At 40.7% G+C, this 26,838-nt stretch overlaps 1 protein-coding gene across 1 annotated transcript in view; it reads left to right on the forward strand.

Annotated features, from left to right (window-relative positions):
* CCDC178 (coiled-coil domain containing 178) overlaps positions 1-26,838 on the forward strand; it is a 381,945-nt gene that overhangs the window by 54,537 nt on the left and 300,570 nt on the right. Inside the window, exons 2-8 of the mRNA XM_059724137.1 lie at positions 6,123-6,202; positions 9,015-9,154; positions 11,659-11,690; positions 16,948-17,027; positions 18,209-18,409; positions 19,793-20,013; positions 26,388-26,530. Coding sequence (XP_059580120.1) covers positions 6,123-6,202; positions 9,015-9,154; positions 11,659-11,690; positions 16,948-17,027; positions 18,209-18,409; positions 19,793-20,013; positions 26,388-26,530 — 897 coding nt within the window. The remainder of the gene's footprint in view (positions 1-6,122; positions 6,203-9,014; positions 9,155-11,658; positions 11,691-16,947; positions 17,028-18,208; positions 18,410-19,792; positions 20,014-26,387; positions 26,531-26,838) is intronic.

The following is a 26,838-nucleotide window of genomic DNA, read 5'->3' on the forward strand; positions in this document are numbered from 1 at the left end:
TTGTGCGGGATAACGTTCCGAACTGTCAACTGTACAGAGAAGTACTCATGGAGAGGTACTGGTGCTAAACACATTGATTTAACAGATTTGTTATTGTAATACTTCTGCTGTTGCTAATTTGTCCCATCATACCTTATATCTGTGATAGGATTTAATGCTTCAGGTTTCAGTTGCTTCTCTGTGTGCAGTAGTATTAAGGAAAAGCAGCTCATCACCAGTTGGGCAGATAGTGTTGTGAATATCTGTTCTAATACCAGAATAGTTTGGGAGTGGGCTTTTCAGAGGAGCCTAAAGGAGTTAAAGTCTAAGGAAGCTCACCACCTCTGAAAATGTCATGCTGAGATGATAATCTTTGCCATCCATTTTGGGTGTCCAGTATGCATTCTTTATAGTCGAAGTATTTTGCAGTTTTTTTTCAAGAATGTCATTGTTTTTGTGAAAGACAGGCTATGGAATTTTAAGCAGCTGATATTCAGACCCATGTCTCAGCCCAGTACATGTATACTAGATAATGAACAGATCTTACCCTTTCCCTGTTGTTTGCCCTTTGTTGTTTAATCAGTGAGAACCAGAAGATGCACCCTAAGTTCCTTCCAAAGTTTAGCAATTCCTATTGTTTTCCCTGAAGGCTTCTGTCTGTCTCTACTTCTTCTCCTTGATTTGGGGATACACTCAACCTCTTATATACTCCTGGGTTGGAGTTAACAGGGCCTACCTGCATTTGCTGTCAGTGATCCAGCAGAATAGTTTTGCATCTTTTTGTAGGGTCCTAGAAGCTGATACCCTTTTAGACAAGGGACAGAAGTTACACATAAACAAGTTTAACTGATCAGAAACTGGTTTAAATCTGTAACAGAACAGAAGTTCAGTGCACATAAACCAGTTTCAAAATGGCCAAAACTGGCTTAAGATAAATCTGGTTGAATATAGTATTAAACATGACTGATTGAGGTCAAACCAGTTTATGGAACTTCTGTCCCAGATCCATTCCTGGTTTAAGTTAAATCAGAGTCTCCCAGCATGCTTTGCAGCCCTGGGCTGGGTTGTGCTGTCTGCTGTAGCTGGAGCAGGGGTAGAAGTGTGGCCAGATGCTGGCTGGCATGGTCCCCTGAGGTGAAGGGGGCAGGGAGAGGGTTTATTCCCCCCTCCCTCCCCTCTTCTGCTGTGGGATCCCAGCTGAGGTCTGCCTGACAGGGCACAGCAGGCCCTCTCAGGCATTCCCCACCACACACTGATGGATAAGTGTGGGGCATGGCTAGCCCTGAGAGCAGCCGTAAGGGAAAAAGGGATGGAGGGAAGTTTAATTAACCCCACTCCCTTCCTCTTCTGTCCCACCGGTAGAGACCCCAGCCAGGGTCTGCCCCGCTTTCCCCCCTTGCTCATATCTCAGCACGGCCTGGGACGCGCAGAACCCCACTCCCAGCCGGGGGACGATCCCACTGCACCTTCCCAGCTGCCGGGAATGGGTTGTTGCTTGGGGCAGCCCAGAAGCAAAGGCCTGATCGTGGGGAAGGAGGGGAGCCAAATGGCCCTAATCCCAGGTGGGGATAGGCACAGAGGGATCATGGCACTATCGACCACCCCATCCTCATTAAAAAAACTAGACGACTGTGGCATGGATGCCTACACAGTCAGATGAATTGCAAATTGGCTGAAGGGTCGTACTCAGAGGGTGGTGGTGGACAGGTCATATTCGACCTGTGGGGAAGTGGGAAGCAGAGTCCCCCAGGGCTCGATCCTTGGGCCCACACTGTTCAATTTCCTTATCAGTGATTTAGATGACGGGGTGAAAAGCAACCTGTTCAAATTTGCTGATGATACCAAAATTTGGGGTGAGGTGGGCACACTAGTGGGGAGGGAAAGACTGCAGAGAGACCTGGATAGGTTGCAAGGGTGGGCTAACAAAAACAGGATGCGCTTCAATACTGACAAGTGCAGGGTGCTGCACTTGGGCAGTAATAACCGGCAGCACACTTATAAGATGGGAAACTCCCTTCTTGAGAACACAGAGGCAGAAAGAGATCTTGTAGTCATCATTGACTCCAAGATGAACATGGGCCGACAATGCGAAGTCACGGTCAGCGGGGCCAACCGGACCTTATCGTGCATCCACAGGTGCATCTCAAGTAGGTCCAAGGAGGTGATCCTCCCCCTCTACGTGACACTGGTCAGGCCACAGCTGGTGTACTGTGTCCAGTTCTGGGCACCCCACTTCAAGAGGGATGTGGACAACATTGAGAGGGTCCAGAGGAGGGCCACCCACATGATCCGGGGACAGCAGGGCAGACCCTACAATGAGAGGCTACGGGACCTGAACCTGTTCAGCCTTCACAAGAGAAAGCTGAGGGGGGACCTTGTGACCGTCTATAAACTCACTAGGGGGGACCAGAAGGTTTTGGGGGAGACCTTGTTTCCCCTAGCGCCCCCCGGGATAACAAGGAATAATGGCCACAAATTGTTGGAGAGTAGGTTTAGATTAGATATCCGTAAGAACTACTTCACAGTCAGGGCGGTTAGGATCTGGAACCAACTTCCAAGGGAAGTGGTGCTGGCTCCTACCCTGGGGGTCTTTAAGAAGCAGCTTGATGTCTACCTGGGGTCATTTGAGCCCAGTTTCCCTCCTGCCCAGGCAGGGGGTCGGACTTGAAGATCTACAAGGTCCCTTCCAACCCTACTTATATGATTCTATGGCAGCAGCGGCTCCATCATGGATGTGAGCCCCACCAATCAGAGGGACTCAGGCTGGTGGGCAGCGGGGAAGGGGCTTGAATGTGTCAGCTAGCTGAGCCAAGCATGCAGCTGGGGAAACAGCTGCTGCCTTGTGGCCCCTTTTATGTACTGGAGAGCGGTGCCCAGGCTGGCCCTAGTTTCTGCAGCAGCGCGCACAGTGTGGGCTTATCCCTTCAGCCCGAGCCCTGTTACCTGTGGCTGCTGGGCACCAGGCTGGGCGTGCACTGTTGGCTCTTCCTCTACCTTGGGGTGGGGGACACAGCACAGCCCCATGTACCAGGTGTGGGGTTCTACCCCTACGGCTTCCCTACCACTGCTGCTGCTGTCATGGGGGCCCACGCTGGCTGTACAAGTAGGCGCCACCCAGGCCAGCAAGCTGCAGTCAGCCATTGTGTGAGCAGATGGCAACGGGCAAGCCATAGGCGCAGCATTGCCCTGTGTACTGGCAGCTGACTGCAGTTCGGCAGCTTGTGTGGCACCTACTAGTACATCCAGAGTGGGCTTCTATGATGGCGGTGACAATGGTGGGGAAGCAGTAGGGGTGGCGGGGAATCTGTAGGGATAGTACCCTGTGCCTGGTGCCTAGTGCTGTACTGCACCTCAGGCTTCCCTGCTGCCACCACCTGAGGCACGGCCAGACACTGATACGGCATGGCCCCCTGAGGCAAAGGGGGCAAGGAGGGGGTTTATCCCTCCATCCCATCTTCTACTGGGGGACCACAGGTGGAAGAACAATGAGCAGGGCATGTCCAGCTTGGCGCTTAGTGGCCTGGGGGACAGGTAATAGCACTGGGGCTGAAGGGGTGAGCCCACACCATGTATGTTGCTGCAAGGGCAGGAGCTGGGGCCATCCTGGGCACCACTTTGCAGCAGGTAAAAGGGGCTGACAGGCAGGAGCTTTCCTTTATGGAATTTGGCTCCTGGGCCCCTCCCGCCCTCTGATTGGGCCTTTGCTCCTGGGCTTTCCAAGTGAAATCCTGATGCCGGCAACTGGGAATGCACAGTGGGATTGCCCCCTGGCTGGAAGGGGGGCTCTGGGGTGTCCCAAGCCATGCTGAGCCATAAGCAGGGGGGAAAAGCCAGGTAGAGTTCGGCTGGGGTCTGTAACAGGGTGCCTGCTCGTGGCCGATCTCCGTGGCCCGCCCACCTGTTCTTGGGCCAACCACCCGCCTTCTCATCTGCCACGCCTTGATGTTGATTGATTGATTAATTGATGTCAATTAAGCGGGAGACTACCCATTTTGCTGCCCCTATGCCAGGTGGCACTCTCTGCGGCTCCTTTCCTCCCCTATACCACAGCCCAAGCCTCGCAGATGGCATCTTGATGTTCATATAATCACCGGCCCCCACACTGGGCCCCAGAATCCTCCTAACAGGACCCCTGCATGATCCCTCCACTCAGGCGGCCTCCCCACCTTCATTCAGGCTACCTAGCCCCCTGAAACTATTTTCCCCTCTCAGGTGTGGTCCCCCCGGGACCTCTGGCTACCAGCCCTGGCCCACCTCCAGGCCAGCCGGGACCCCAGGCCCCCGGCTCTTGGGCATTCCTCGCGGTGGCCCCTGGCCCTTTTGACTGTCCTGGTCCTGGCCCCAGCATGGACCAGTCGAGGGTACTCTCTTGTTCAGGTCACGTCTCTAGCCCCTCACTCTCTCTAGGGGTCTGCCCTCTGGGCCCTTCACACAAACACAGGGGTTACCCATGCGGTGGTGGAGGCTAGGGGTTAAGGTGCCCTGATCCACCTTTCACCGGGGTGGTAAATGGCCTGGCATTTCCTGGGGGCTCCCACGCCACTGAGAGCCCCACCAGGCCACCCACTCCCGGCAGGGTGCAGTTTTAGGTCATGCCCAGGACCAGGAGCCTCCTGACCATCCCCTACAGCTCCTCCCTTACCTCCAGATGATCTCAGCAGCCCTCCGGCCAGGCAATGTTGGTGCTTGTCCTCCAGCAGCCGAACTGCCCTGTTTATATAGACAGCCCCTGACTCAAAATGGCTGCCTTCATCAGCCCAGCACCAGGCCCTTAAAGTGGCAGGCACACACAGTGCCCTGCTATAGGGTCCCTTCAGGGTGGGAGCTTAAACTCCCAGTCATACTTGCCTACTGGGGCCTGGCTTCCCTCCAGCCTGAAGGGAAGGGAGGGCTCATTTTAGCTCCCCCCCCCTTCCAGTTTCTAGCCTGAGCCACTGAAGGCACATGCCTGAATTTCTGGAATCTAAAGTGAATGTCTATTCACTTGCAAATCAGTTCAATCTATGTGGGTTAGACTAACCTGGAAAGATTAAATCAATTCTGGTTTGGGCTTTTTGAATGTCTGTTCCTAGCCTTACAGATATATTTAAAATTCTATGCGTTAGCTAAATTAGTCAATTCCTTTGCAAAATATTAGGACCCACCACTGGAAAAAAGTACTTTTGGAAAATGGAAAAAAGTGCCAGATTTTACAAAATCTTAGTAGTATAAGAGTACAGGGCTTTCCACCTTATATGTTTGCTGATCCATCATGACTAAAACAAAACCCCAACCTTACTAGCGTAAGTTTGCATGGGCGGTTGAGTTGGCTTATTAGACACTTTTCCACATGCCATTCCCATGTAACTTTTGTGCTTAGAAAAATCTGCAAGCAAACAGCATTTTGTGCATGTATTGTGAACCTGCGCTCCTAAGAATCTGTTTTGCACCAACAATCAGGAACTAATGTGCTGGAGTTTTTCAGGGCCTGTTACATTAATATAAAAGAAACAAATCCATGCTACTCATGTGCCATAACGTCTTTGGCATTCCATTTAGCATATTTGGTACAGTTTTATTTCTCTGGCAGTCTTTCACTTCTTTATTATAAATGTTCTTGTCTTTTTTTTAAACTGTTTAGAGTATTTACTGTGGTAACTTTTGCTAGTTAGTTTGCATGGGATTTAGCAGGTTTTTCTTTTTTCCCTTGCCTGGGTCTCTCTATCCCTGCAGACAAACACGATTATCTTTTACAGACTTTACATATTTATGGATCATCGTCAAATGGCTATTATGTTTGTTCAAAATAATATTGTAGGTCATCCATTTTGTCTCTTAAATCTTTGCTGTTATTAATTGTGCTCATGGCTGAGTACAAAATAACATGCATAATTTAAACATTTAGGCTATATGCATGAAGACTTGACAGCCTGTTCTTTATCCACAGTTTTAGCTAATTAAATTATGATTGAGATGGTTTCATTTGGTGTTTTGTAATATCAAAGTCACTCGCCCATATGCTTTTCTCTATATTTCTTAGCAGAAAATGTGCCTGCCTTTTATTACCAATATAGTTATGTAACCCTGCAGAAATACTATTTTCTAGGGTGATGAAATAAATGCACTTGTCTTCAATAAATATTTAATTAATTTCTTTAAATTAGGCTGCAAGGTCTAGCGACAAAAATGTTTGAGACGCAATCACTTTCCTGTTCTTCCAAGGATAGTAGTGAGCCCCCACCTGGTAAGTCATCTGTCTAAACTTTTATTGATTTAGGCTTTGAAAGCCTTTTAAAAGGAACTAATTATTTTTATGAATTTGTAACTGATTTAATAATTTAAATTTTTTTTTTTCTCTCTTCCTACTTGTAATAATGTTTGACAACTTTTGTGGAGCTAGGGAGAGAGGGCCGGCCCTAGTGACCTTAAATCCAGGCATTATCTACCTCCCTGTCTTTCCCCTGAAATCAAAATTATTTTTTCTGTCTGGAATAACTATAAAGTTAACTAGAATTACATATCACTTTTAAATTCTGCAGAAAATAATAAATGATTCTCTTTCTCATCAAAGTACATTTTACTTGCCATTCATAAGTGGATTTGTAAAGTTGTTCATGTAGTTTGTGGTTACAGTCTGTTGAAGATGAATTCTTGTTAAATAAGCTGACTTTAAAAAAATCATTGAGAAAATTTAACTTAAATAATATTTTAAAGAGAATCAAGAAATGCAAAAAGCGGCAACATTATTTTGGCCACCTTTTTATGCATTTGGAAATGCATTTGAAAAATCCAGTATTAACGTATTATAGATTTAACAAGGACAAAAAGAAGATTCTAAATATTTTCACCAAAGTTGAAATAATGTAGCTTTAGGAATCTTAAATCTTAGATTTTCTACTTTTTTTTTTTCTACTTGAGTTGTATAGACTTTGAGCCAGATTGTGCCTTTTAAGCACTGGTTTATGTAGAACATGATGCAGAGATTCAGCACTTTAGAGGAAAATGGAAAGAGCAATTGTGCTTCTGTATATAGGAGAAGTACAACTGCTGTACTACCTACCTGTTAGGGAGTGCAGCATGTGCACCTTGCACAGACCATTAGCTTCCCATATAGAGTCATCCAAAATTCCTTCCAGAGGCAGTGTTGAATGGTCACCTTAGTCAGTTATCCTGCCAATATTTTCTGCAAGCTGTCATTCCCATCCTGATGAGACTCTTCACCACAAATTGAGGTTAAAAGGTCCTTGGCTTTTATCTGGAATGGTTTGAAGTCGCACAAATTTCTGTTTCATTTGCTGCCAAGACAATAAGTGAAACTTTCTCCAAGGGAAGAATTGTTGTTTTGTTTGTTTGTTTGTTTTGTTACATCGTAACTTCAGTTACAGTTACAGTTGAAATTTTTTTCAGGACACAGTGGGTAACGTGCAAGTAATGCAAAGCAGTAAACTCAGAACCAGTTAGAGCCAGAGTAAACTGCTTCCGGGCACAGTGTCTACATGTGCGCCCAGGACAGCTGCAATTTGAGTTGGGGCAGAGCAGGCCCCTGGCTGGCTATGCTGACTGGGCACAATTTACACTCCCAGTGAGCATCTACATGTGTGTTTCAGTGCAGCTATTTACTCCTTCATAAGATAGTACTGTCCCCGATGATACTATCTTACAGCAGATTTAATTAGTTTACTGCGCCCTAATATGATTTGCGCATATGTAAACAGTGACACTTGATTGCAGAGCTAATTAGTCTACTCTGCAGCAAAGCACATGTGTTGATGCACCAATGACATTAATTAACCTCACATGATTTTATATCTAGGGGATTTATAGGACAGCCAATTGGAATTCTCTATACTACTTAAATGTGAGTCAGGTGGCATAGTCTGGGTCTGTATCAAGCTGTAGAACTGTATAAGGGGAGAGGAAAATTGAGTGGTAGTTTAACTTGAGTGACTTCATAAAATACTGTATTTTCAGGTTGTTTTAATTTTGTAAATAGGGTAATGTAAATGAGGTAGTTTCCAGAAAATGAAAAGTGTTTTTCTGTGCCTCCATCCCTTTTAAAAATAAAAGGTTACTCTGGCTACAGCCAGGTATAATGTATTCGGGAGCACTTCAAGTTTGCCTACAGATCCATTAGTGCCCTGTGATCCCTTTTATTTTAGTCTCAGCCTTTCTAGAGGAGAAAGTGGTAATCACATCCTATTATTTGTTGTCATTTTTGTTTTGGACAAGTCTGCTTGGAGGAACAGATGAAAACCATCAAACTCATTTCAATTATGGTAAATCTAGAGATGGGGGAGCATAATAAACTGCATTTTGGCCTTTTAAGCCCTTTGTCTTGTCTCTCTCTCCAACATTTTCCTCTTTTTATTTCCCCCTTTTCTTATATTTCCTTTGTCTCATTTTAGATTTTATTCCTTAACCCAGGGATGTCCAACTTATTTGGCTTGATGGGTCGGATCCAAACATCAGGGGTTCTCAGAGACTGGATCTCTGGTGGTGGGGCAGTAGCTTGTTGGTGTGGCTGACAGCCATTGGTTGGCATGGCCTTAGAACCAGGGGTAGGGTGAATGTCATGGCTGCTTACCCCCCTTTTCTGCTGCTGCCGACTTTAGTAGCCAGTAGTGACCAAAGGCCCCAACTTAAGCAGTGGGTAAGGGCATAAGGGGGCAAGCTGTAGTGGTGTTCACCCCCTGAATTGTGGGGACGCACCAAAATGGAGGCTCCAGCAGCTGTGCTAACATGGTCCATAGCTGCAATTTAACCACTTTTAGGATGTGTGTGGTGTGCAGGACATCAGTCAAACAGGCCTGCTTTTAATCCGTGGCCATTTTCTACTTGTAGTTTCCTAAAATCTGGAAAGTTGGTTTGATCTGAGATTTGTTTTGTAAATCAGTGTAGGATAGAAGTTTGTACAGAATGTTTTAGAGTTAGATGCTTTATCTTTTTAGTCATTCACAATATCTATATTGTTTGCAGATTTAAAAGAAAAAAAATCTATCCAGTATTACTAAATTGCTGAGTTTTGTACATAATCTTCCATATTCTTTTTTTTCCAGGCAAGAGCAAAGAGGTGCTCTTAGGTTATCCAACCAGGTGTCGCAGTTGCGCTTTGGTAAATACACCATCGTTATGTGTTAACAAAGTTATTCATCTTATTCAAGAGCTGGAAGTAAAGCTTGAAAAATTCTTTCAACAGGTACATATGAACTAAAAATGCCCAAATATTAGTACAGTCTTAAATTTCTAGACAACAAGATTATATCTTTAGGAAGGATTCCTATGTTCATTTTTAGACCACAACGTGATGAGCCATGATGACATGGTGTTAGTTCTGTAACTCAGAAATGTATCCCTTTAGATGTATGTTATTTTGGCCAAGTATGAAACATCCTCTTTTCCTAGTGGTTTGAATGATAAGATTCTGAATGACAGCTGGCATAGCTTTTGTCACAGGCAGGTCTTGGCTTACCAACCTCATCTCCTTCTATGACCAGGTAACTCTCCACCTGAACACAAGAGAGCAGGATGACATTGTATACCTTGAAAGGCCTTTGATCTAGTATCCTATGTTGTCCTCATGAGAAAATTGCAGGATTGTGGGCTTAACTCCTAGACAGTCAGGTGGGTGAGAAACTGGCTGCAGGATAGGACCCAGAGAGTCATAGTGAATGGATCTGTGTCATCCTTGTGAAGTGGGCAGTGGTGTCCCACAGGGGTTGGTGCTTTGGTCCAGTACTTTTCAACATCTTTATTAAAATGATTTGGATGTGGGGGTGAATTGCTCACTGGCCAAGTTTGCGGATGATACCAAGTTATGGAGAAGCGTGGTCATGCTTGAAAATAAGCTACAGATACAGGTGGACCTAGACAGGCTGGCAAATTAGGCAGTTTGAAACCTGATGAAGTTCAACATTGAGAAATGTAAAGTGGTCCACCTCAGGATGAGCAACCCCCAACACACCTACAGACTTGCCAGCACCAAACTGACTAGCACCACAAATGAAAGGGATCTGGGGGTAATAATACACCACGGTATGAATATGAGCCGGAAGTGTGATACTGTAGCCAGTAGGGCAAATAATACCCTGGCATGCATCAATCAGTGCATCTCCAGCAAAACCAAGGAGGTGATTCTTCCACTCTGCTCAGCGCTGGTGCGACCGCAGCTGGAGTACTGCGTCCAGTTCTGGGTACCACACTTTAACAAGGACCTGGACAAGCTTGAGCGAGTCCAAAGAAGAGCCACCCGTATGATCAGAGTTTTACATGGCAAGCCATACAAGGAAAAGCTGAAGGATCTGGGAGTCTTCAGCCTGAGGAAAAGAAGGCTAAGAGGGGACCTGGTAGCAGCTTACTGCTGCACTAGGGGAGTACATCAAAGGCTCGGTGAGCAACTGTTCACCAGGGCACCTGAGGGGAAAACTAGGAATAATGGCCACAGTCTCCTGGAAGACAGATTCAGGCTCACCATTAGGAAAAACTTCTTCACAGTCAGGGTGTCCAGACTGGAATAAACTCCCTCTAGAGGTGGTACAATCACTTACCCTGGAAATCTTCAAGAGGAGACTAGACAGTCACCTTGCTGGGGTCACCTGACCCCCAGTTATCTTTCCCGCTTGGTGCAGGGGGCTGGACCCGATGATCTTCCAAGGTCCCTTCCAGCCTTATAATGAATGTATAGGACTTTCTAAAAATGCCTTGCTAACTTTGGCACAGGGCATGAACATAGCTGGCAGCTAGCACTATATGTTTCTATACAGAAGACTGAAGAGAGAAACAAACTGTAGGGAGAGAAGAGAGGTTATCTATGGGCAGATAAGCAGAGGGAAGTGGAAAATGCATAACTGTTGATAGTATGGTAGGAAATTTACAATGGTCATCTTTGGGAATGCAGTCAGGGCTGCTGTGAGAATATACCTATACACAGTACATGTTTTCTAAAATAGTAAATATATGTTTACTCTGCAATACCAATATATGAGCACTCAAATTACCTAGCTCAGGCCCTTGTAGCAGTCTGTTCATAGCTGCATTGGGTTAAGCAGAGCTGTAACACCTAACAGGTCTTGTGTAAATACTTAGCCCTTAAAGTTTGACTTGTGTACCCATTCAACACTCCTGCAGTTGCAGTCTCTATGGGCTTTGTCAAAAGTTCTTTGAATTCAATGGAAAGATTTCTTTTCACTATAGAGAGCTTTGAATTTTGCCACAAATTAAATTAAACATCTGCTAGAGAACTCTGCTGTCTTTAGAGAATAAAGATTAAGAGGAGATAGTTAAGACTAAAAGTAAAATAAATTCTCAAAATTCTGGGATATACAGACACTGCAAAGTTAGGTTAACTTACATAGGTTGGTTCTATTTTTACTTACAGAATATTTTGGTTTACTTATTTTTAGCATAACGTAGGTCACTTACTGCTTAGATTTTACGAAGATAGGAATCAGTATTTTGGTATCATATGTTTTCTTTTCTTTCTGGATTTGTATAGAGGTTTGTCTGAAAGGATATTGAAAGGTTTGTTTTGGGAACCTAATTCAAATTCATGGTTTTTGTTATTTTGAAAAATGGTCAAAACTGTAATTGTTTGATGTGTCCAGCTTGCAATATGAAGTTTAGTAGACTGTTAAATTTGTGTTAGAAATTAGAAAATCTATTTGATCCATATGTTTACTAACATTTACTTTTTTCCATTTGCAGTATGATCACATACTTAAGGAGAAAATTCTCTGGTAAGAATCATACATACATTGCATTTTAATGTCAATAATTGTTTGAGAAAGTAGACAAAGAAATACACATTTTATGAACTTTAATACTATATTTTTCCCTGCTTCAAATGAAAATAAAATTAGTATGCTTTCTTGTATAGTTTTTTTAGAAAACTAAAGGATTTGGGAAACTGGTAAGGGGATATGAAACATCTCAACTAAATTTTCAGTTGATTTCAGTGGAAGCAGTTAAGTACTCAGTGCTTTTGGGAATCGGGTCCCTTCCACAGCTACTTGAATATGGATTTTTAAACGTTCTTATTTTTTTTTAACCTTGGTTTGGAAATACTAACTGCTAAGAACAGATTGTCTGTTAAACTCTACTTCAGTGAAGTGTTCTGTGCTATTTGTAAAATCATTCTGCTTAGTTTACAGTTTCTTAATTTTTGATTGATTTATATAAACCATTTACTGAATTTGTTTAAAAGGTCAGTTACTGTATTTTAACTTATCAAAGTTAAAAAGTCCATGATGTTTCAGATTTATGTTGTTCTCTGAGGCTATATACCCACATGCATATGGCTTAGGTCTGAAATACATTGGCCTTGTTTAGCTTGTTTGCCAAGAGAACCTTAATAAAGCAAATTATTTCTAATCCTATCATGTATTTTCAAGGTATTGTTCTGGTAGTTATCCCCTAGTAGTTCCCTGAAAGTGTTACTATTTGAAACCCCCTTGCCATCCAGAGCACTGGTCACAGATGCATCTGAAACAGGATTACTTGGACTGTCTCCAAGTAATGAGGGACATGTGTTTAATATGCGTGACATGGTCCCTGAAGAACAGAGGACTGCACATAAAAGTATTTAAACTACAGGCTGAGAGGCATTCCCCATTCTACAGTAATTAGTAGTCCACATACTAACTACCTAGCTGCATCTCTCCTACTGTCTATCAGAGTTTACCATGCAAGAGCACAAACAATGTCTTTGGCCTTTTTACAAAATGTTTCAGTATTGGAAATCTGAAAGACTTCTGCATGAATCATACTGCTCATATTTAAAGAATTATGCAGTAGATTTTGCTGGAAGATCTGATGTGAGATATTGGAGTCATTCTTCAATCCCTGTTTGACTGTGGCAGGCACCCTTCATTCCTGTCAGCCCACATTCTAGTGGGAGGCAAAGATAGGAAGTAGTGATGAAGTTTTCAGAAAGGAAGATTGTATATCCTTTCTGCCATCCTGAAGAAGATAATTCTTGCCAGTCGCCTAAAGTAGGATCTGTGTTGACGCTTAACAAGTAACTATTTTTTTCTTTTTTATAAAATAACTTTACTTCTGTAACGGTATAAAATAACTGTTCGTTTGAGAAGTAGTCATTATGGATCCCACAAATCCTTCTTTCTCGAAGCATATTGATTGTTGGCTAAAATGGGCTTTAGATGATAAAGAAACTCGGAGGGAGTTCTGGTTGCTTCACCTTTTGGGTCCTCTCAAAGGGTCATGAGAAGGTAAAGAACACATGCCACCGGTAGAGATGGATTCACACTGACTATAATATTTTAACTACAGTTACTGTAGAACAGGGAGGGGTGTCAAACTCATCAGGCCTTGCAGGTGGGATGCTGCATGCAGCATGCACTCTGGACCAGCCTTGTGTGCTGTATGCAGTGAGAGGCATACGAGGGAGGCAGAGCACTCCTACTAGGGATGCAGAGCCAGGCCCACATATCACCATGTGGTTGCATTGTTCAGCCTTCTTCCTTTGCGGATAAGTTCCTTCTTTACTGAGGACAGAGCAGGAATCCACATCCTAGACCCTCCTGCCGTGCCTGAAATAGCTGTTCCTCTCGCATCAGCATTTCTGACATTATCTGCAAGCCAGCTTGGAGGAAAAGCACTAAGCAGGGGACTGTTTCTGCCTGTTTTTGAACTTGGGGCCTTTGTGAGGCAAATAGCTGCTATGCTACAAGGTATCAAGGTACTAGAACTCAAGGTACGAGAAAACAAGGTCACTGATCAGGAACTCATGGCTTGTGTGCAGGTCCTTCAACAGGCAGCTCTCTGTTTTAACGAATAGCAAATGTCACAGCTGGGATGAAGGGGAAGACTCCTTAGTGCCTTGCCTGGCATGTAGGCAGTGTCAGGTCCCTACAGGGCAGCAGTGGGGTCAGGAAGTATGCATGTTCTTGGTGCATACACTGACTGCTGTAGTTTTTAAAGGCTATGGCTTGGGCAAATGTGAGTCCTTGCAGTCCCCATTCCTGAAGTAGAGTCAGCATTGGAGCTTTCCCCCTGCTGCTGACCTCCTGTGGGTTGATGAGGCTAGTGAATCATGGTGCCAGCACCCATTGCATAGGCGGGAACACCTCCTACATTGCCTTTCTCGCTGGGGACTTGCCTATGTCAAACTGGTTGGTGAACCAGAGACCATGTGACCATAGCCTTGGTCATGTACACATAACGGTACTTGGTGCTGTGTACCACCCCTCGCAGAAGCTGAACAAGCTCTCAAAAGCAAAAGTAGCAGGCTTTAACTCTGCTTCAGTGGGAGCATAGCATTTGGCATTCACTGTACCTACTGTACTGGACTTAGAAATCCAAGGTCTTCTCCTGCATTCATTTCCTTGGACTTTTCTTTCCATGTTACTTCACTGATTAGTTCCCTTAATTTGTCAAAACTTGTCCTTTGGAAATAATAATAGAAGTAATTATAGACCTACTTTTCTTATCTCCATTTATATGTAAGTGAGTCAACTCATGACTAAGGTTGTTTCTGATGGTGCCTTCATAATTTTCCAAAACCAAATCTAAAATAGTCATCCATTATGGGCTGAAGTAAAATTGATGAGTCTTTTTGGCAGTGGAAACTGTGAACAGATACACTGGCTCTGCAATTCCAGCCCTGGGGGTTACGGTTGGTCCTGGGTGGGTGTGGTTCTCCGGGTGGTCAGCCAATCAGTACTTTCCTTTGCTCTCAGCTATCCTCTGGAATCTCTGCAGATTGTGGGGGAGGAAGGGGGTGCTTGCAAAGCACACCAGGATTCACTGCACACCAACCCCCTAGCTCTGGATTGCCAGCACATATAGAGTCTTCGATGCTCTGGATGATCAGGTGCTTGAATGGTTGTACACACATTTCTTTCTCTGTTTTCATGGTGCTTCAAATTCCCCAGAAAATCTTCTGTGTTTCAGGGGTGTAGTTTGTCACTGTGTTGGTCTAAGGACATAGGCAGACAAGGTTCTTTGGGTAAATCCGATATCTTTTATTATCCCAACTCAGATAGTTGGAAACATTTTTCGTTGCAAGCTTTCAGGTACAATTACTCTTTGTCATGCAGAGGAAACGTCTGAAGATGGTCTGTGCTCTTCCTGGATGGAGCAGTAAAGCAGCCAGAGGCCAATACCTATGCAAGACAGCCAGTCAGTTAAAATGTAAATTGAGGTGGTCAGTTGGTGAGAGATGGGTCGGGGATAGGTGGGGGTAAGAAGGGGAAGGCATATATTAATTCTCTTCCCCTGTCCTCCTGTGTTTCGTCCATTGGCTAAAGCTACATTCATTCCCCTCTGTCCCTCTTTCTCCCCCTCACTTCTCTCTCACCTACCGACCTCCTCAATTTACATTTTAACTGACTGGCTTTCTTGCATAGGTACTGGCCTTTGGCTGCTTTACTACTCCATCCAGGAACAGACCATTTGCAGATGCTTCTTCTGCCTAACGAAGGGTAATTGTACCTGAAAAATTGCAAAGAAGAATTTTTTTAACTATTTGAGTTGGTCTAATAAAAGATAGCAGATTTATCCAAAGAACCTTGTCTTCCAGAAAATCTTACCGCTTCAAATGAATATTTGTCCATACCCATCCATGATATATTGCTCTGAGATCCCACCTGTCCCACCCCATTAAGTATGTTCTTTTTGGTAAGAAACAAAGGATGGCCTTTCTATATGCTCAGTAAGGTGTCTACGGACTGCTGGGGTATGTATCGGGGGGGTCCCACAGCTACCGTATTGCCTGTTGATTGGGGAAACAGGAAACCTGCTGCTTCCACTATTTCCACTTTCTTCAGAGAAGAATTAGATCTCTATTGATGTTTCTGGTCTGGAAAAAGGTTCCGATTTTGCTACTGGCGTAGAATGATTCCCACCGCTGCAAGTAGAGCTTTCAATTTTCTTAGCTATAGCATCACCTTAATAGCTGACGGTATTTTCTTTAAGTATCTGGCAGCAGTTAAGTGGCTGGGGACTCCCAAAGATTAGGTGATACCCATATAAAAGTTGGCTTCCTAGCTGTCAAAAGACAACTTCACAAATAGGTATTGACTTATAAAATAAACTTGTAAATGTTACCCTGCTCAGTTAGTTACTCCTGAACCGTTGCTAGAAAAGCCAAGACAGAAACATAGGATTTTTCACACAGGATAAAATGTCACTGTTTCTGATTTTTTTTTTTTGCTTTTCAGTTTTAATATATAATAGCAGTAATGTCTTATTTTTCTGTCACTTCCTCTCCTTTTGAAATATGTTGTTGCTTTTCAGGTGTAGGTATTAAGAATAAGGTGTTTGCTTTTTATTTGTATGTATGAAAGTAGGAACACTACCATCATGTAAGCAAAATTCATTCCAAGTAGTACCCTTCACTTCTTAGGTAAAAGTGAAGATAGATAGTACGCAGCTAGATAGTATTTTTCGAGATATAAAGTATTGACATTGGAAACGTGCATGGAATCAGATTTTAAACATTCTAGAGCAGTGCCATAATGAGAGGGGAGAGATAGGGGCAACTATCCAGGATACCAGTTTTGCGGGGAGGGAGGTGGGCAATAAAAAAAGCAGCTTTTGCCAGCAACCTTACAGTTGCATTTGTGATTGTGATGGCAACCAGAAGTGACTTGACAGTGTGCCTACATTGCTGTTCCAGAGTGTCTCGCCAGATACCTGTGTGGAGATACAGAAAGGAGGACAAAAACTTCTGTGTGTTGAACCTGGATATATGCCTCAAGAGTTAAGAATCCATAGTAAATAAAAAGTTTAGAGAAGCATATGTAGTATGAAATAAACTTTCAAAACAATACATAAATGGAAGGTGTGTAATTATAATTTTCTCTGTACTGGTTTCTTTACTTGTCAGATGCTTTTAATTCTGTTTAATTAAAATTGTAAAAAGTGTATGTTTTGATTTTTGTCCTAAAAAGGAATACCCATTTGATAGTATCTGTTTAACAGCACACCATTTTGAATGATCAGATTTGTTCTCACAATTGACTCTGAATTCAGGATTTCAAAAGTGGGAAAAGATGGTCAGTTATCAAGCTCCTCTCCATTGGATGTTAAAGAGACTCCGATATATTGTGAAGGTAAAAATATTTTATGGTAATTCTGAATAATTAAGTTTTTCCTTATTGAACATATTTTAAAACTGTCATAATGTATGTAACATGTAAATACTTCATAGATTTTTATATTTTTCATAGGAAATTTAAAAGTTATGTTAAGTACTGTTAAATTGTACTCATAAATTACTTTGTTTATACTGAGGCATATTGTGCTTCTGTGATAAAACCTTTACTATATTTTAAGACCTTTAGGGTTCAAACTTACTAAGAATAGGTCTTTGGAACTGCTGGAAATTCCAGAACTCTTTTTCTTGGTATCTCCACAGACTGATTGCAATAATTCCACTGAAGAATATTCATGTTATTCCCTTGAGATAAAGGCTGAAACTCTTTCACAGTTTAGAACAATAAAATAGCATTTAGCTCGGACTTCTTAAAATACTGTTTTAAAAATAAAATAGACTTGACTGTCTGATTATTCAAAGGACGCCAATTACAACTGTTGTAAATAAGTATCAACAGCTAGAGACTTCAGCAAATCCCATTGACTTCAGTGAGGTCTGAATTTTAACCCCAGCTTTTAAACAGTGTCTTGTCTTGTGCTTGGAGTTATTTGGACAAACATGTTTAGCTGAAAAATGAGGGGCACATGCAAAGCCCTAGAGATTGTATTTTAAAATAGTTTTATATGGATCTGATTAATAAATGAGAACAGCATTTTTCCCTTCAAAGATTCTTTTATGGACATACCAATTCTTTAGTGCTTGAAGCATTTTAGTAGTTTTTTTGACAGAGGTTAATTTTGGTGTTTAATTTAAATTCCAGTAGTTACACAGTGATGTTGATAGACCCCACTTAGTATTATCAGAACCTGATGTTTTGTCAGTGTTCTAAGGTAGTCGTTAGTTCTTCAGAAATTAGGAAAAAAGTTTTAAAGGAAAATAGAGACATTGTCAGTTGTACCTTATTAGAGTGGTCTTCCTGTTCCTGAGAGAAGCACAGAAGAGGTTTTTCCTCTAGCTATTTTACTATATATTTTCTCTATGCTGGGTCAGAAATAAGTGAGGGATATAGAGTACAATTTTTGTTTTGTGACTAATTGTATATGATCTGGTATATGTGAACAGGCCAACTTTACATTGTGGATGAAGCTGAGACAGCATGTATATGTTTAAGTTTATATAACTTTTAAATATATTTAGACAGCAACATATTAACCTTGAAGCAGGAAACTGAAGCTCTATTATCAGAAGTCATTGAGCTAATTAAGCGGCTAGAAGCTGACCGTAAAGAGGCTGAAGAAGCTTTGAAGTTCGAAAACCAGCGCAAGAAAAACCTTGGCATGAAAATTGATTGTATATCGCTCTGGAGACTTCAGCAGCTTCCTGCAGTGGTGCAAAAAGGTACTGGGGTTAAAACTAAGAATATTTGTTATATTGCAGTTAGTTAATTTTGAAGGAAAGACTAAGTAATTACAATACAGGCTGGAGTTGCATTGACTTGGATAGCACTGCAACGAACTATATTGTCTTACCTCTAAAAAATTAATTTAGCTGAACAATTCTGCAAGAAAAACTACTGTGGAACCTTTGAGCATTGTATAAGAAATTATATAATAGTTATATTATAATTATATATAATTATAATAATATATACATATAATTATAATGCATGTAATTAATTATATAGTGTGCTTGCTCCTTGGCTAGAGAGCTACAAAGGCTCTCATCTCAAAGGCTAGGTCTCCAGCCAGGTGATGATAGGGCCTGAGGGGAGCTCAGTCACTGGTAGCCTGCCCCCTCTCCTGCTGCAAAAGGGGACAGGCTGTCAGTGATCACCTGACAGAGCCCACAGTTGCTGGGACGTGCTGCAGGGGGCTGTGACAGCTGCTTTTGCATGATTCTGCTAATCAGCTTTTTGGCCAAATTGGATGGGGATGCAACCAGTGTGGCCAGCAGAAACCCTCCAGGCAGGGCTTCCTGACAGTTGGCTGCTGGGTGGGCTCTCAGGGAGCCAGCCATTTTCTTTTCTCCCTCCCCCTTGGAGGTACTAAGGGGGAATGGAGAACAGTGGGGGTCCTAAAGACCACATAATGCTCTGGAACATAAAAGTTTGTCTTTGAAAGAATTACTGTTTTTTAGTCTTTTTAGTGTCTTTGTAATGTTACAAACAGATTGAATGGCTGTACGCTTGTATTTTTGCAGCACTGCAAAGATAGATTTAGCACTACAGTACAATGCCTGTGTATGGCCATAGACCTGTTTCTCAAGAGTGCTTGGACACTTAGCTCTTTTTACTTTCAACAGGTGTCATATTACCTCCATCAAAATATCTAATTTTAGAATTTAAAGACAGCAGTGACTGGTGTTACAATTGGGGAAGTTGTACAAAGCTGGTATAAACTCTTCTAATAGGTAGTGGATTCCACAGAAACTAGCTCTGCTCTCTTATTCACTCCTTCATTGTAAACTTTTTCAGCTTAAAAGTTTGTTTGCTTAATGTACTGGACATTATTAGACATGAGTTTCATATTGCTCTTTATTTCATAAAATATTTTATAGTATTTCTTGTAACATATATATTTTCTCTAGTCTTTAAAAAATAATTTTCAGCAATCTGTTATAACTCCTAAAATATTTTGAATCCTAGCAACACATTTTATAAGCTCATTAAATATATGTTGCATGTGTGTAGGTGTGTGATATATATTCTATTTACATACATAGATCTATATCTATATATACACACATACACCACTAATTAGATTTTTCCCCCTTTCTTTACAGAATATGAAGCTTGTGCTCAAGATATTTCAGAGTTGCAGTGGTATTTTGACTGTAAAAATCATCAGCTACAACAGGTACAAAACCAAGTGCTTAAGATAAAAGCAGTTAATAAAAAGATTCAGGAGCATGTAGACTTCATGAAGAAACACAGCCCTCTGCTGGAAGAAAAGCTGAATCTTGAAGGCAATGCTGTAAAGGATGTATTAAAGGAACATGGAGAGGTAAATAGAAATAATGCAAGGGTGTTTTTACTAAGAAGCACTCTAGTTATTAAGAGATACTTTTACAATAACCATCCATTGTTCATGCAAACTTTTTTTTTCATATTCTGTGAATGAGAGGATTGGAAACGCTGCTGAGTACAGGAATATTCTGCTTGAATGTATTCTGTTCTGCCTTAATATTCCTTCTTTTTGGTTTTGTACATTGCCTTTATTACTAGCAGGTTTTCTTTTTTTCCCCCCTTTTTATCCTGAAAAAATTGTAAATTTGATCCATTTAGAACAATTTGGAGTATTCTTCTAGAATTAATACTTTTAAACGTGATATAAAGGAATTGAAACACTAATGATACATTTAAGATCACTGCTGTCTTGCTTTCTCAAATGTTCAGCAGGACTTGAAGCACCCAGTGTAATTGATAGAAAAGGTTATGAAGTTCAGAAAATAGAAGAAATATATGTTTTGGAAAACTAAACACATTTCCAAAAAATATTTTACACTGTAAATCCTGCTCTGGTCTCCAGCTTGTGTTCTAGTCATTTAGTTTTTCTCCTCTAAATTTACTTATTTATGCCCATTTTTCTCCAACTTCCCAATTTTAGGTACTGTTCCATTAGTTATATGTGGATGTCAACAGCATTTTTTATGGATTAAAAAAAAAAAAGAACCAAATTGAAAATCTTTTTACCTCACTTTCTAATCACGTAGCTGTAAAAGCTTATGAATTAAGGTTGGAAGAAGGCCTTGTAGTAACAAGTTTCTATAGAGATATTTTAAAACTTTTTGTATTGTTGCCATTTGGATAAATGAATTATACATAAACCCCAACTCAAGAATTATGAGAATAAGTGAGGTTAGAAGACAAATAATTCTCTTTTAAATATTGGGGAGAACAGTTAAAACAGGTAGGAACATTTTTTTTTGCTCCAGTTATTCAAATTCAGTTAATGAATCAGGAAAATCCCAAATCTCTGAATAAGGGAATGTGCGTGCTGCTACTTGGAGATCTATGTAGGTGGACCCTTGTGTCTGTATGGAATGTCATAAAAGTCAAGAACAGGATGTTCAGATGGGACAGCAACAACTGGTAGAATGTCAGAGAGAGCTTGCACTTTAGGACTAGCTAACATGTTTTAAAATCATGTTAAGGTAAGCTGTTGCTTAGCACACTTTTTGTTCATTAATATAGGACCAGCAATGGAATCTTGAATGTGTTTCCAAGATTCCTGATATGTACATTGAGGCAGCATAACTTCTTAAAAATGCCCAAGCTTTCCTCATTTCATATGTTATTATGATGATTCACACTAAACTGCTTAGGAAAAGCTGGATTGAAACTCAACTGCTGAGGTCGTAGAATCATGGAAAATTAGGGTTGGAAGGAACCTCTGGAGGTCATCTAATCTAAACCCCTGCTCCAGGCAGGATCATCCCCAACTAGATCATCTCAGCCAAAGCTTTGTCTAGCCAAGCCTTGAAAACCTCCAGGGATGGAAATTCTGCCACCTCTCTGGGTAGCTTCTTCCAATGTGTTGTTATCCTCTTAGTAAGAAAATTCTTGCTTCCTAATATCTAACCTAAACTTTTGTTGGTGCAACTTCAGACTGTTGCTCTTTATTTTGTCATCTGCCACTACTGAGAATAATCCAGCTCCATCCTCTTTTGAACCCCACTTCAGGTAGCTGAAGGCTGCTGTTAAATCCCCTCAGTCTCCTCTAGACTAAATAAGCCCAGTTCCCTCAGTCTTTCCTCATAAATCATGTCCCCCAGCCTCTCACCCTTTTTGTTGGCTTCTGTCATTGGATCCTCTCCAATTTGTCGACATCCTTTCTGTAGCGGGGGGCCCAAAACTGAACACGGTACTCCAGATGTGGCCTTACCAGTGCCAAATACAGGGGAATAATCGCTTCCCTTGGCCTACTAGCGACACTCCTACTGATTCAGCCAAGTATGCTGTTAGTCTTCTTGGTAACAAGGGCACACTATTGGCTTATATTCAGCTTGCCCATTGTAACCCCCAGGTCCTTTTCTGTAGAGCTACTGCCCAGCTAGTCATCCTCCAGCCTGTACTAGTGCATGGGATTGTTCCATCCTAAGTGCAGGACTTTGTACTTCTGCTTGTTGAACCTCATGAGATTTCTTTTGGTCCAGTCATCCAATTTGTCTAGCTCACTCTCAACCCTAACCCTACCCTCCACTGCATCTACTACTCCATCCAGTTTTTCCCCAGGTGTGCCTTTTGACACCTTCAGTAGCACAAGCACCATCTGATTGGTTGGGAAGGGTTTAGATAATTAAAAAAAACAAAAAATGTGTTATGAACTCATATACCATGAGTTATATATATTGCCTTTCTATTTTTCTGTCTTGTTTATTTAGATTATAAGAACTTTTGAGGTGTGAGCTATGTTTCCCTATGATAGATCTTTAAGAAGCACATAGCCTAGTGGGTCTTTGGCAGTGATTGAATATTTTGGTGTAGTCTTAATATATAAATAATGTATTACATACATAACCCAGTTTTAAAGAACAAAAAGACCAAAGTCAAACAATCAAACTGGGGAAAGATCAGAGTAAAAATTACCCATACAACTTCTGATTTTATCTTTGTAGTCCCATTATTTTAATAAAAAAGTTGCTATTTTTTCAGTGATATCCCTGCCTTATTCAGTATACATCATGATCAGGGCTCATAGAATTCATAATCAGTGTATTTTATAACATTTCGTTGTATTGCACTTCCTGTGTCCTGACAGGGTATTTAGCAGAATTCACAGATTTGTTGGAATCTGAGCACTTCTAAAAGCTCTGTTGTGGCCTTGAACTTGCAAGGTCTGGACTGTCAACTAACCTCCTAAGTGCCTGTGCCACCCAAGTTCCCACGGTGTTGTATCCAGCATTATTTAATACATGCCATCCAAATTGTTTACTTGGATGAAAAAATATCCATTTCCTTTTGTACTTTTATGTTGCTATCTTAGTATTTGAGTGTTTTACAGACACCACAGGCAATAAATCCTCTTCATATCAGTCTGAATAGGTGAGGTGGTAATATTGCCTCACTCTTCAAACAAAGAATCAGGACAAGGAGATTAAAACAAATTTGTCAAAAATGTCCAGGTATTTTAGGTACCTGGTTGGAGACATGTACAGCTATGTTTTTTTTTTTCCCCCCAGAGTACTTAGCGTCTTTATTGCATGTTGTATGTTCAAAACATAGCTAAAAATTACTTCAGTTACCCTTTTGGGCATTAAGCACTTTTACAAATCTGATTGCAGTTACCTTAAGTTGAGCATCCAGGGTATAAGAAACATAATTATAGTTATTTAAAGTTTTATTGAATTGATTTGTCAAACATCACAAAAACTTTGTTGCATAAATAGCGCGCTTTAATCCTCAGATAATCTTTATCATCCTGCAGTTCTCTCCCTCATTCACTACATACTTTCCGTAAGGCAAATGTACTAATGAAAGCAAATTTAGGCTGTGTCTATACTGAACTCAGCAGCCTAGTGAGCTGGCTTTAAAAAAGCTAGACTGGATATCTCAAAAAAGACTAAACTGGGAGGGGAACGTACAAATGTTCATGCTTGCAAGGGAGATCTTCCATGTTGACACATAGAAGACCTTTCTCCTGGAAGGAGCTTGTTGAATGAATGTTTGTACACTCAGCTGTAATCTTCTTCAAAGGGAATTTACAAAACACCTTTTGTAGATGAGCCTACGAACTTCACGTCATAAATCTACTGGATACAAAAAATCATAGACTACATACAGGCATTGGATTTATGGCACATTGTAACCTGCCTGCCATCTGATAACCCCAGGTAACCTCTCCATATTGTACTAGCTACATTCTATCACCGGGTCAACATTTCCCATCCCCCCCCACACCTACCTGTCTCGCGCCTATTAACTGCCATCCCCTCTGATCTTCCCTGCCATGCATTTGCATTTTCATAGATCTGCATTTTGCATATTGGCTTGAGCTTCTGTTCCACCCAGGAGAGCACGCAAACACCAGCAGACTCTCCGTATGCCTAAAGAAGGGTGTTTGTACTTGAAAGCTTGTAAAGAACAATATTTGTATTTAGTTGGTTTAAAAAAAGAAATCATGTTTACCCAAAGAACCTTGTCTGCTTGTATACTTGTCATTTCTACTAGGAGAAGAAAGATGACTTTTCTCTGCTCCTATTGTCATCTCCTCTTGTTTTCATCCCTCATTTCTCTGCAGTCCTTTGCATTTGCATTAGGTTGCGCCTTCTTTCTTTCCTTTGGGCATGAACAGTAGAAACATGAACAGTGAAGAGACATTCTCCTTTCTCTCTGTAACAATGCCTGCTCTAAAGCAAGCCTTAGCAGTGGGAGGAGAACTCGCAAAAAAGGTCTTGTCCAGTCAGGGTATAGCAGCTGTATGGAAATGCAGCTTCCTTAGTGCAGTTAAAATGTTAAGAGAAAAATGCTGTTAGTGTCTAATAAATGTTTGCTGAACATGTATAGACTGTGATTTTTGCATGGCTTATACCTTTGTCAAATTTCAAAGCAATGGTTAAGGTACATCTCTTTAGCAGGTGTAACTCCTGTTAAATTTCCTATAGTTTTCCTTAGTTCTTTCTGAGGAAAAAAATTAACATCCAACATGAAATTTCAGCCTGAAACCGATTCATATTTTTTCAAAATTAAAGGCAACTTCAAAGAGGTTCTTTTATTAGAAAGTTTGAATAAACTTAACTATAGGTATAACTCTTACTTTGGGTTATATTTTTCTAAGATGTATAGGATTCATTTTAATGACAAATTTGAGGTAGACCTGTTTCTGAATAATGGTTAACAGTAGTTTTCCTAATAAATTGCATTTATGTAATAGCATGAAACTTTGGATTTAACATTTGTTATTAATAAGCCCTGTTTTATGTGTGTGTTTTTTCTAAGTTCTTGTATTTTTAAGTAAAGAGTCAACAATTATATATCAAAATAATTAAACTTGTCATAAAAACAATTGCATTTGAGAAAACTGCACAAAATATTTTGATTAACTTTCTTCAACATGATATTGGTCCATTTCTCTCTCAGTTAAAACATCAGCTGTGACCACTGCATCATAACAATACAATATATCTGAATCGGAGCTGGTAGTAATAATAAAGTTTTTTTGTGTTTTTTTTTTTTTTTTAAATCATTCTTATAAAGTCTGGGAGTACATTTCTGTGCATACTGAGGTTATGTATAATTGAGTTGAGTATATACTCTATTTTTAAAAACTAACATTTTTGTTATATCAGCTTTTGAGGGTATTTTCAGACTATTGGCTAATTAAAGGTTACGCCGTTATCTTTTTTTCTTTTATTTCCCTTCTCCCTGTTGTTGCCTTGGGAAATACTTGATGCAGTAAAAATGTTGAGATGATCTGAAATGCAATTTGGAAAATAGACTTTTTAAAAACTTCTTTCCTAAAGCAATTTTAAATTAGTACTTTTTCTAGTATTGAATTTTTTCTTTCCATTGTTACATGGAACAGCACAAAAGAAATCTAAACATAGCAGTTGTAATGCTACTTAATATGGTAAGGATGTTTGTTCTGTGTTGTGACAACTTATTTTGTCTCAAAGTTATTAAATTTTAGAATAAAATATTCAAGTCTTGCAATGTGCTTTAATTCATGTGTTTTAAATTAACTGATTAATCCAATTTTATTAGTTTTACCTTCTCAGTTCCCTTAGATCTTGGCAAAAATATATTAAGCATATATTTTCTTTTTTCAGAGAAAGATTTAGATTATAGCATATTCCTTGTTTTGCTATAACGTGAATTTAACTATGGAGGGATTTTTCAAAGGCAAAGTTATTATAGGCTCAACTCATTTTGAAGTTAATGGGAGCGGGCTGCTTCACTCCCATTTATGCCATTGAAAATCTCCCTCATTGTTCACATTGTCTCAGGGTGTCTTTTACATAGGTGAATGTCAGGCCTGTACACTCACTCTGGGACCTGTAAGTAATGATCTGTCAGGTGGCTGATTAAAGCCTTTGTGGCTTCTTTCAGGTTTTTGTATTCTGCTGCATAGGTCACTGTCTTCCCATGCAAGTAGGCACCTTTTCATAGAAAACTTTCAAATGTTACAACAAAATGAGTCTTTCTGTTAGCTCTTGCTTCCTGATGGTATAAGACCCTATACCTGCTCTGTTATTTTCTATTTTGACTATATATGTACTTCATGCTTTATTTGTTGTGGAGCATTATGACATCATAAAATACTATATTCTCACTTCAAAATTGTAACCACTAAGTCATAAAACAGAACAGTTTTTGTATGTTAGAATATAATGCAAATTTAATCACAAAACGTTGTAGAAGATTTGTTTTCTTTTTCAGGCATCAGAAATATATAACAATATTTATCAAGAACTTATGAAAGTCCAACAGACTTATAAACACGTCTATGAAGAAGCAGAGAAGGAGAGAAAATCTATGTCTCAGAAAATTAAATATGCTGAGATGCTGTTGAATCAATATGAGTAAGATTCTTTTAAAATAATGCTCTATTTCTACATTTCGGTGGTTTTCAATGGTCTGACAATTGAGAAGCATAATGTGAAGCACAATGATCTACATTCAGAACATGTGTAAACATTGAACATGGATTTTCTATAGATTTTGACGTTAAAAGTTGTTTAGTGGAGTGATTTAAATGAGGAACATATCTTAGGCCCTAGATGCACGTTATCTTTGTAATGCTATGACATGTATAGTGCTACAAAAATAGATTATGTGAAGGCCATGCCTGCACAGTTCCCTGACTGGAGTGTAACAGTGTTGCCACAAA

The sequence above is a fragment of the Alligator mississippiensis genome, chromosome 3, assembly GCF_030867095.1.
Source record: "Alligator mississippiensis isolate rAllMis1 chromosome 3, rAllMis1, whole genome shotgun sequence".
Classification (NCBI taxonomy): domain Eukaryota; kingdom Metazoa; phylum Chordata; order Crocodylia; family Alligatoridae; genus Alligator; species Alligator mississippiensis.